General features: G+C 48.0%; 2 protein-coding genes across 2 annotated transcripts; one reads left to right on the top strand and one right to left on the bottom strand.

Moving 5' to 3' along the window:
- Positions 1-3,206: 3,206 nt before the first annotated feature.
- CGGC5_v015984 (uncharacterized protein) lies at positions 3,207-3,920 on the top strand (the record flags this gene model as incomplete). Its single annotated transcript, XM_032022669.1, has 1 exon — positions 3,207-3,920. The coding sequence occupies one exon, from the start codon at positions 3,207-3,209 to the stop codon at positions 3,918-3,920; it is 714 nt and encodes a 237-aa protein (XP_031880587.1).
- A 617-nt stretch (positions 3,921-4,537) lies between these two features.
- On the bottom strand, positions 4,538-5,804 carry CGGC5_v015983 (uncharacterized protein; the record flags this gene model as incomplete). The annotated part of the gene is made up of 2 exons (XM_032022668.1): positions 4,538-5,320; positions 5,373-5,804. 2 exons carry the CDS (start codon positions 5,802-5,804, stop codon positions 4,538-4,540), a joined length of 1,215 nt encoding a protein of 404 aa, XP_031880586.1.
- Between the last annotated feature and the right edge of the window lie 4,986 nt (positions 5,805-10,790).

Genomic DNA, 10,790 nt, shown 5'->3' with positions numbered 1-10,790 from the left:
CTTTTTTAAGTAGCTTTTCCTCAAACTATAGAGGCCTAACTATTTCTTCTGCTATAAGCAGGGTCTATAGGAGTATATTACTTATCTTTCTATTTAATTTTAATTTTATACTAAACTTCTCTATATCTATTTAGACCTTCTAGTTATAAACTATATATATAAAACTAATTGCTTCAATATACTGCTTTTTAACTTTATTAGTATTATCTCTTATAACTTTATATTTAATACTAGCTTGACTTTTTTAAATAACAAAAAAGAAGCTGATTATTAATAAGCTTTTAACTGCTTTATAGAGGTTTTTACTAAATAAGATATTTTATTGCTTAGCTATATTACTACTAATTAGAAGTTTACCCTATTTTAAGCTTTTAATATAAGCTAGTTTAACAAAATGCTATATATATTTTATATATAGTATATTACTGAGAACGTTCAACTTAAAGCTACGATGTACTTTCTTCGCCTAATTAAAAATAGTACTAAATATAAAATAGACCTCTAACTAAAAGCTTTTATAGCTACTTAGTGAGAGCTTTACGTTTTATTAACTTAATAGATCTTTAAGAAGAGGCTTACTACTTTCTAAAATAGTTATTAGTTTATTTATTTTACTATATATATTGTTAATATTTAGATTATATTTTAGAAATAAAACATTATTGCTTTTTAGGTTAATTAACATTCCTATTTTAGCTATATTATCACTTCTAGTATAGAAGGTTTAAACAGTATCCTTAAGCTATATGTATATAAAGGTAATCTACTTCTTAATAAAATCTTTTTTAATCTAAAAAATATATAAGCTAGTATTATAATTCAGATATTATAAAAATAAGTAGTAACGAAGAATAAATAATTTAATTCTACTAATAAAAAAGTAATGCTTTTTAGCTATATTAAAAGCTTTATCTTACTAACTGCTTTTAAATATATAGCTAATAACCTCTAAAAACTTACGCTTAACTATTATTATAAGTAGGTTAGCTAGCTACCTCCTCTACTAGTTAATAATATACTTTACTTATTTTATACTATATAGAAGACTTATAGTCTGCTTTATTAGTATATCTTTTACTGCTTAATATAGAGTAGTAATACTTTTAAGATTACTTAAATTTACTGCTATTAGTAGCTTTAATACTATATAGACCTTAAAGTTAAAGCTTTAGTTAATAACTTACTTCTTTTTAAGCTAAAAATTATTAAAAGTAAAAGCTACTTTTATAGCGTATTGAATTATAAAAAAGGCCATAGTGTTAATAGTATTTATTAAATCCTTATAGTAATAGAAGTTAGTAAGTATATTAATTACAGAGATACTACTAGCCTAGCTACTATTTAAGCTACTATTTAAGCTACTACTAACGCTAAGCTTAAGCTTATAGTTACTCTAATAATTAAAGTATTACTGTTATTACTATTAGCTTTACTACTAGCTTTACCATTAGCTTTACTGCTAGTATTAACTATACTAGTAGTGCTAGTAGTAAACCCTCTATTACTAGTCATTTTTGTAAGGGGCTGGCCCCTAGGCTTGTTCAACGTAGAGGTGCCGTCGATTGACTATTCTAAGCTGAAGAAGGAAGAAAGGACTTTACAAGAGTAGGCACCTCACAGCGGTGAAGCAGACCGGGTTAGGCGGTGTAACGCGGCAGAGTAGTGGGTCCAACGGAGCCGGATCTCGGTAACTGCTCCGGCAAAGCCGGAGATATCAATCCGGGCTCTAGCCCGTGACAATTTTAACTATAAACTTTAGTTTATAATACCTCAAAATACTAAGTGCTAACTTCCATAAACTTAATATAAAGGCTTTATAAATTTATTAGTGATATAATAGCGGTATACCTAAAGATAAAGATAAGATTTATAAAGAAGTAGATATTTAGCTTAATAGTAATAAGAGATTTATAGTTAAAATTAAAGCTATTAAGATATAAGTTAGTAATACTAATTAAGACTACTAAGATAGTTAATATTTTATAACGCTATAATATAAAGTGAAGTTATATAGAGTTAAGTAGTAATAAGCTATAGTAATAGTAAAAATAGCTATTAGTAATATTAATATCGTTAAGTTATTAGATTAAACCCTATAGAAGCTTTAGAAGGCTTAGATTAATAGTTATTCCTATTTTTATTAACTTTTTTAATTGAAATTGCAAAAAAGCTAGTTTTGTTAAGTTATATTAATTACTGTAATAAAAATCTAAATTATAAAAGTTATATAAAGCTAATCTCTAGCCTCTAATTAGCTAAATCTAAGTAACTAGGTTCTAGAGGCCTTTTTAATAGCAAAATGATCGTTTAGGTAGGCTAGTAGCTAAAAATTCATTACTTAGCGGGTAGGCCGCTGGTGCCGGCCCCTACGGCCTGTCTGCGCCTCCTCTTGTGGCGCGAGAGGGTGGGCACTAGCCTAGGGGGTGTGTGTTTTAAGAGGCCCCCAAGGAAATTGTGGAAAGGGTGAGCAGCGAGGCCCAGGCAGATTCATGAACGCGGGACAGGCGTGACCGGGACAAGCGCCTGACCGGGCTCCCTGTACGGTGACACCTTTCGTGCTTGGCTCATCGTGCGGGAAATCGATTTGTCACATCAATCTAACCATGTTGTCGCTTGCGAACACCATCCCACCCCGTCGCCTAACTCCTCGCCTTAGATGAAGGACTTTGAGAAAGCATCAGGTGCTAGATTTACTTCATTATGCATCTAATGCTCCAGTTTCCGCACTTTCTCACACACACCTGCGCAAGCGAAGAGAGTTACAAGAGACCTTACCCAGAAAGAGCGTTTGGCTGTATGTTTAGGCCGTGGCCGACATCCTACCGTCCGTTGCGTTGACAGCGTCCGCCCCTAACTTTGACCCGGAAGGAAATTTTTCCGCTAGCCCAAAACCCCCCTAAAACCCCCCTAAAACCCCCTAAACTTCACACCTTTATAACTCTATGCGTACGTAGTGCGCGTGAATAAAAATTATATCATTAGATAGCCCTTAACTAGCAGACTAATTGATCAAAATTTTAGCTACGCGCATTGCGTACGCATAGAGTTATTAGTGTGCGAAGTTTAGGGTAATTTGGTGGTTTTCGGTAAAAAGCCCCTTTTTTTGCCTTCTTTGGGCCGAAAACTGGGGGGCGGACGCTGTCAACGCAACGGACTGTACCGCTGCTTGACCTCCAAGGCTAGCTCAGCATTTGCGTCAGATCACAATGGCACCGCCGCCCAACTCCATATCACTTGCCTCCTTGGCTGGGGAGCTCGCCGTCAACATCCGATCTGCCAGGAGTCTCGACGATTTATGCTCTCTTCTCCCTGGCCTTTACTTCCACCATGTTCGGCCGAAATTGAAAAAAGCTTTCGCAGTCACCAATAAGTCGATTCGCGTGCGATCATACTTGTCCAGACTCGAGGAGCACAAGACCCAGGGCACATTCCCCCCTGAAATCGTGGGCCCTCTTGCCCTGCCGATGATACAATTCTCAGAAGAGTTTCGGGATACCGCGGAATATCGACAAGGGATGTTGGAGCTTGAGGCTGTCATTCTTGAAGCACGAACCAAGACTCTTGAGCTTGCGATTTCTCTCAAGAAGTCCGAACTCACCCTCCTCGAAGAGCTGTTCACCAGCGATGCATGTGTCCAGGAGATTGTGCAATCATCTACAAGGGCTATCATGAATTTGTGTGGCATCGCCCCCGAGGACGACAGTATCTTGGATGAAAAGTGCATCCCTGGGTTCATGCTGTCCGATTTCAGGATCATGCTTCTCAGCGGAAGGCTCTCTCTCGCACGCGCTCGCGATATTGCCCACCTCATAAGATACGACGCGAGCCGTTGGGGGGTAGGAAAATCTTGCAAGAGACAGATGTACCGGCGGAGACGTGTTCGCAAGCAAAACCAGAGACGCGCCGGTGTCCATAAGTGATGCTATTTCTGAGCAGTTGCCTGCTTCCGTATTTTCCCAACCATTTTCTTCCGACAGAAGTTTGATGTTTTCTTGATACGTGACAGTTAGTTGGCCGCGGCTGTGGGGTCGAGCAGATGATATATCAAAGATTAAGCACGGCCGCATGTTGATCCTATGCGTTCCGTACGTGTCCTCTCCCCGCTCGAGATGTCGTCTTGATTCCATCCCTCTTCAAGGTGCGTCTTGTGTACAGCATGTCGGTCAAATCAGCTGAGCGATGCCTTGTGCCCCGAGGAGATGATGGTTGGCACAGAATAGCTAAGTGGAAACACTGAGAGTCAGAAAACCCGGAGAGGCAGAATCGGCCTCACTGCCTCTAGTTTACCTACACCAGCAGCGGACCAGGCACGAGGGGAGAAGGCGACCCTCAATCTCAGGGATGTTACTAATCCTTTCCGAGTTGTTTCTTCATAGGATACGAGATGAAGACATGCACAGAGTTGTTACCAGTAGCTGTTGCCATGCATCTCTGCAACCGACATATTCAAATTGGGAGGGCGGGGGGTGGGGGGATAAACGACTGCAAATGAGACACCATTCCTGAGAAGACCCAGCCCCATATTTAAAGTCTTTCACTAAAAGGCATCTCCTTGCGTACTTTCCCATTCTTCATACCAGCGTGGAAGGATGTCGTCCGCGTAGTCCCAACTGAGGGGCTGCAAGAAAGGTTGCAGGTGATTCTCGGCAAACGTATCTGAAGAGGCCGCGATATCAAAGTCGTCTGGCCGGGATTCAGGCTCCATCTTGAAAAGCTCAAGACGGGTCCACCTGCGGAGGCGTTCTTTGACAAAAATCTCCCAGCTCCGCACCCCAACCGTAAGTGCACGGCGCAGAGAGTAGGAATCGACTGTCTCCGCGTTCATCGAGAGGACGTGGTGACGTGCTGCGTCTCTGTACACGTTTCCCCCGAATTGTACAGGCGGAGGCACATGTGTGATCTTAGTGATCTTATACTGGGAATGCTCGATAATGGGGGAAAATGTCGAAGACGGCGCAGCCACGCTGTCTCTCAGATGCACAACCAGGGACAGCTTGTCGCCTACGCGCCGACAGCCCAGGCCTTTCAGATTGTCAGACGACCAATCCGGCCAGTTGAAATCACGATTTGTCCATCCTTGATGTGCATACTCTGCCAGCCTGCGCCCACCTTCGTCGTCCAAGTCTCTGAGAGGATATAAGATATGCTGCCGTATGGTCAAGGCTGGAAAGAGCGAGTACGCCCTATCGCAGACAATGAAGTTGAGGTCTGCAGTTGTGAAAGACGTTCGCAGTATGGTTATCAGAGGAAACGATGCCGTTCGAACAATGCGAATCGTCGTTTTGCGCCTAGGATTTCGAAGCAAAACGGTGCTTTGTATCTGACCAAGAATTAGCTTCAAATTTGTCCATGAGGGGAACGGGACGTAGTACGTTCTCATCTGAATCGCTGCTTGCGAGCTGCACCGCGCTCCTAACATAATCTTCTTCTTCCGTTACATGCTTTTCAAATCTTTCCGCTTTCTGGCCGTTCTCAACAAACACATCCAAGTACAGTACCTGCGAACACCCGCGTACGAAGAAGTTGAGCGCGAATCCACGCGAGATGATAGCGTCGCAATCTCGCATGTGTTGGCGGAACCGATTCGGTTCAAGAACAAAGCCTTTCAGGTGCGAGTTCAGATTGAAAAATGTCGCCGCCAGATGCGCGGGGATCCAGTCGAAAGCTCTGCAAACCGTTCGAAGCGACAGCACATCCGATACATTCAGATGGTGCAAAACAGATTCCACGACTGGATACCGATGCCTGGGATTGAGTATGGTTTTCAGGTTCGTTCCGTGGCCATCGGCGATAGCAGAGGTCATGGCTGCGACAGTTCGGGGCTTGTCCAGCCGGAAAGAAGTTCGAAGGATCTGGTGGAGAAGCTTGTGAATTTCAGCAGCTGGCAGCCGTCGCGACTACTGGACGCAGGGTGATGTTCTCTTTCCCAACACGTGAAAGCTCGTTGGCGGCGACGAGCTGAGAGACATATCCCCAGACCAAATTCATTCTCACCTCACGTGCTCTTGGAGGTTCGCGGAGCCGTGCGGGGTAGAGCTGATGCAGTGGTGGCTCCTAGGCTTGCCAAAGGAGCCTACCGATGCCCCTGACCTATCGGCCCGTTCCGGTGCAATGCTACAAGGCTTCCCTGGCTGCGGGGCTGTTCGTCTTTATGTTACTGTCTTGGAGTTCGATTGCGTGTTGGTCAATGCCAATGCCAAACGTGATGCTTCTCGGAATTCTCGTTCGCCGTTGCGGGCTTCGCACGCAGAACCCTGACGGCCTCGCGAAGATTTCTGAATTAGAGTTAGTTGTGGACCTTCAGGTTTAGGGGGTTCATGGCTCGCGGGTGAACGGAGTATCCCTTTGCGGTGTCTGCGAAGGTCGGTGACCTGCTCTCCGGGACGGGTTGGGTGTAGTTGCTCCTGGAGCCCCGGGGTTACCATGATGCCTGCGCTGCCGTGGGCTTCACGATTCCGGTGATAGTCGCGGCCAGCAACGGGGACATCAGAGCCTCTGGTCATCAGATAGAAACTGGACGGCACCCGTAGTGCAGTACTTCTGGCCCACCGTGGGAGATGTACCGCAGAAGGGTCCACTCGGGGCACAGCGCTACCTGATTGCCTTCCTGTACATCCAGACACAGCCGGAACAGCCCCACCCTCTCAAGGGGCAGCCTACTATGTAGCCCTCGTTGCCGGGACGGGTGGCCAGCTCGGCCCGTTCACTAACTGAACGGCAAACTGGCTCCAGCGAGTTCGTCGTCGGCTGATCTAAGGTATGCGGCACACAGCGCTGCCTTCGACCTGCTCTTACGAGCGGAAGACATGTTATCAGGGCCACAGCGCGGGATTCCTTGACCTCACAGCACACTCAAACCCAAATGGAAGGCATTTCTGGGAAGAATTCGTCCTGTAATAGCGAAGCCTCTGCGTCGCGCACGGGGCAGCGACCCCGCTGGCCACATGGCTGACTGGCTACCCCGCACCGGCTCATGGTGAGCGCCGTCAGCGCTCACCGAAGCCGAAGACTGTTATATTCCAACTCCAGTACAAACGTAACGCAAGAGAACAAGTTCAATTGGCAGTTCACACCGACCCCTTGGGATGCTCATAAGAACTGGTCGGAATAGGCTGAGGTGTACTGGTCTTACCATACCCCTTCTTAATGCTGTGCCCCGCAGTGGATGTTTTAACCCATGACTTGAGGCAAACTCCCTATCACAGGGTCAGGGTGTGCCGCTCTTTCAAATCTCTGACCTGTACGGGCAGTACGCTGTGCCAAGTTTGGTGGAATGGAGTCATAAACTATCGTTCATTCACCATAATGTCTCCTGAGCAGGACTCTTCCCCCCCAGCTCACAAGCCACGCTCGATCATTACTTCAATCATAATCAAAAGATGAGCCGTGGCAAACACGAAAGACAACCTGCTGCCGACAGCAATAAGGACATTGACTCGCAAGTGCGCTGGCTCTACTCACATGGTGTCTCCCGGACAGTCGCCGACAAGAGTAACGCAGCACACGCCCGAAAGGCTTTCTACAGCTGAGGGCGTGCTATAAGTGGCTCTCAAACGGGCTGCTGACAACTCCCATCTTCAACCCAGCAAAATGAGTAGGAATGCTATGAGGGATCTTCTCGAGAGACACGGCAGGGAAATGTACGAAAGCCTTCAAAATAAAGGGTCTGCGGTGATGGGCCACGCGGCGTCAAGAACGCTTTGGAAGAACCAGGATTACCGCATTGATGCTCTGTACGCGGATTCGCCGAAAGGTTTGCGTTATTGGACGCTGCAAATTAATGAGGCATGCACATCGGCCACAGCTAGGCGCATGCTGCGAAACAGTCCAAGAGGAACTCACGAGGAACAGTTCGCTGACAAGTTCAATTGGAGAAGGCCCCCATGTCATCCGTCAGGTATCTAAAAGCCAACCGTCTTGGAAAGGGCGTCCGCCTGGGGGCTCTTAAAGGCGTCATGCCAGCGTCCAACGCAGTACAATAAACTTGGAAAGGCGCGACGTGAGGCTCAGCAAGCCCCGACCCCCCTTCTCCCCGCAACCTGTCCTAGAAGCACACTCAATATGACGGCAGCGACCCCGCGGCGGATCGACTGCTAATAGATTTCCTCCGATTTCAAGCGGGGGCCGAGCGAGTGAGGCCTAAGGTTGACGACGCTACAGCACTCCACCTATTCAGCGGACCGTGTAGCCGGATGGTTTCGTCGCCACCATAACGTCTACTGACATCGGCCTAAGGGAGACGAAGTGGGTGACATTACTTCCAGCCATCCAACGGCACAAGGGGCTGTTGGCCAGCCCCTTCAGCCACATTGACATCTTGGTTTACCCCCAAGGCACCGACCGATTTGAGGAGTGGAAGTCGTTGGTCACCCGTGGCGTTTTGCATGACTGGTGTGACGCGGACACAGGACTGCATGTTGCTGTACGCTGGGTCACTAGAGCTGTGGTTTGGATGATTGCGCGCAGGGGCTCCGCACTCGTGTATCATTGTGGAGAGCTTGGGAATCCCAACTTGACCTCGCATCCTACTACGTAATTGCCGCGGCGGCGGCATGCATATGAACGGCAAGGGAAGGTCTCAGTGAGTGTACGCGGTAGAGTAGCCTGCATGTTTTGCGACTTGAGGGGGTATCCTCGAGTTAGATAGAGGTGCAAATGCTGTTTGGGGGTGTCAGCGAAGTTTAGTGGCGTGCCCCACAATTGCTCCTGAGGCCACGGAGATGCGTACCCCAACGTGGGCTTCACGATGTGCCGGTGACATATTGCAGTACGCCGGCCGAAACGGTCGCCTCAGAGCGCCTGGTCATCGGGCACTCCTTGACAACGCCCGCAGTCCAAGACTTTCAGCCCTACGCTTGCCCGTGCCTCCTGCGCATTAGCCAGGCTGCCCGCCTGTCGATGAGACGGACCTAGGGCGGGTTAGCGCCCGTCGCAGGGAAGGTCGGCTCGTCTCCCACTCCTACTCTAGTTTGTTTGGCAGGCTCTGTGAGGCGACCACAAGGCACAACGCTTTCTTAGCTCAGATGTGCCTCTGCCTACGCAGTTTCCCTCTAAGTGTCGGCGCTCCGGTCTTGCGCCGGCCTTGTGCCATTCAATGCGGCCTTGGCCGTCTCTTGATTCTCCTATGGCCAGCAGCCTGAGGATGGTGTGCAGAACATGGGGCTAGATGCAGGCGAGAAGTAATCCCAGTTGCTGGAGCCTGATTGCGCGACAAACCAGGAAGTAATGACCGCCAACCTGGGGAATAGGTGCGTGCGCCTGCGGCCGGTGGGCCGGTCATTGGCGCCTGAGTCGCAACGCTGCAGGCCACCATCCCACACATCGACACATCAGGCGGCAAGACTCGTGCGGGAAGACCCTTTCAGTGGGCAGCGGAGGAGACGGTGGTGCAGCGCGGCAAACCGCTTAGTGCTGCGCGGACTCCTTCGAGTGCATGTCGTAAGAGATCTCCGTGACCCACCGTCTGCAGTCAGCCGCCGCGTAGAGTGCCCAACAGCGGCGACGGTGCGGCACGCTGCCACACGCAAGCTATCGGAGAGTATGTGCCATAGCGCGCATACGTATACCCTCGAAACTGTTGGTTTTCATCAGGTAGGTTCGCGTATCCTCATTGGTACACTTACGGGGCGTTGGGCCTGTAATAATGCGTCATGTACTGTGGTATAGTCCATCACGATGGCGGCGTGCGGCGCCGTTAGTGTTGGCCTGGCCGTTGTCGCTGCACCGGGCGTTGTCGCTGCGCCTGCCTTGCTGGCGACAGGATTTGGTGGTAATGGCATTGTTGCTGGTATGTGTACATCCATCCTCGCCTTGTTGAATAATCTTGCGATGCGTGTCTTTTGAACGTGCGACTAACATTACTTATCCCACAGCATCCATGGCCGCTGGCATTCACAGCGCTATCGGCAACGTCGCAGCCTCCAGCGTATTTGGTTTGCTGGGATTCGATAAGTAATATGACATCAGATCCCAATGTAATTACCCATGTAGACCAAGATTGCTACAGCATCTCTTTGCCCTCATTCGCGCCAGGCAGGCGTACCACCCTCAACGGCGTGATCAGCAACAGCCGCAGCGACTTGTTTCGCACGGTGGTTTCACCTTCCAGTAAAGACATCGTCCAGAATCGATGTTCAGGCTGAAGCTCGTTGTTTCATAAGCTCGTGGATCATTGATTGAAGCATCGCTGTTCTGGTGAGCAACTGGTGAGCACAACAGGCTGAAATAGTCAGCCGTGTCATTTTCGTACTCGTTGAAGGCATAATGGATCGCTCACTAGGGTCTTGTTGTCATGGTGTTTGAAGAACTTCGGGGTGTGACCAAAGTGGCCTATCTAATGAAGAGATGAAGGTGTGACAGCAACAAGTTACACTGGGCGGCTTAACGACTCGTCTACCGACGTTTGAGACGGGCTGCTTCCTGACGCTGCCGATCTCAAGCCCAGACCCATGAATCACGCAAAGTTTATCTTCAGACATTGCGATACACGTTCTCGATGGAAATTGAGGTCTAGCAAGAAGCCTACTGACCAAGTCTGACCCCGCTCCTGGACTGTTCATATACAGAGCTGCCTCTGCTTGTATCATATCCATCTGTTCTTCCCAGAACATTGCGGCATCATCATCATCGCCACGGTACTCATCAGAGCCGAAATCCCAAGATAAATCCCTGACGTTTCGCTGTTGTGCTCGTTCGATGACCTGCTCTGTCGCCATCCGATAGACTTGCTCCTGATGGTGGATACTCTGAGGTGTGTTTGTACAGTCGTGGCAAATCATACCATGAAAACT

Source organism: Colletotrichum fructicola (assembly GCF_000319635.2).
Source record: "Colletotrichum fructicola Nara gc5 chromosome Unknown KSG_Nara_v1_contig10, whole genome shotgun sequence".
Taxonomy (NCBI): Eukaryota; Fungi; Ascomycota; class Sordariomycetes; order Glomerellales; family Glomerellaceae; genus Colletotrichum; species Colletotrichum fructicola.
Note: the sequence above shows the minus strand (reverse complement) of the source record. Positions and strands in the feature narration are given on the sequence as shown.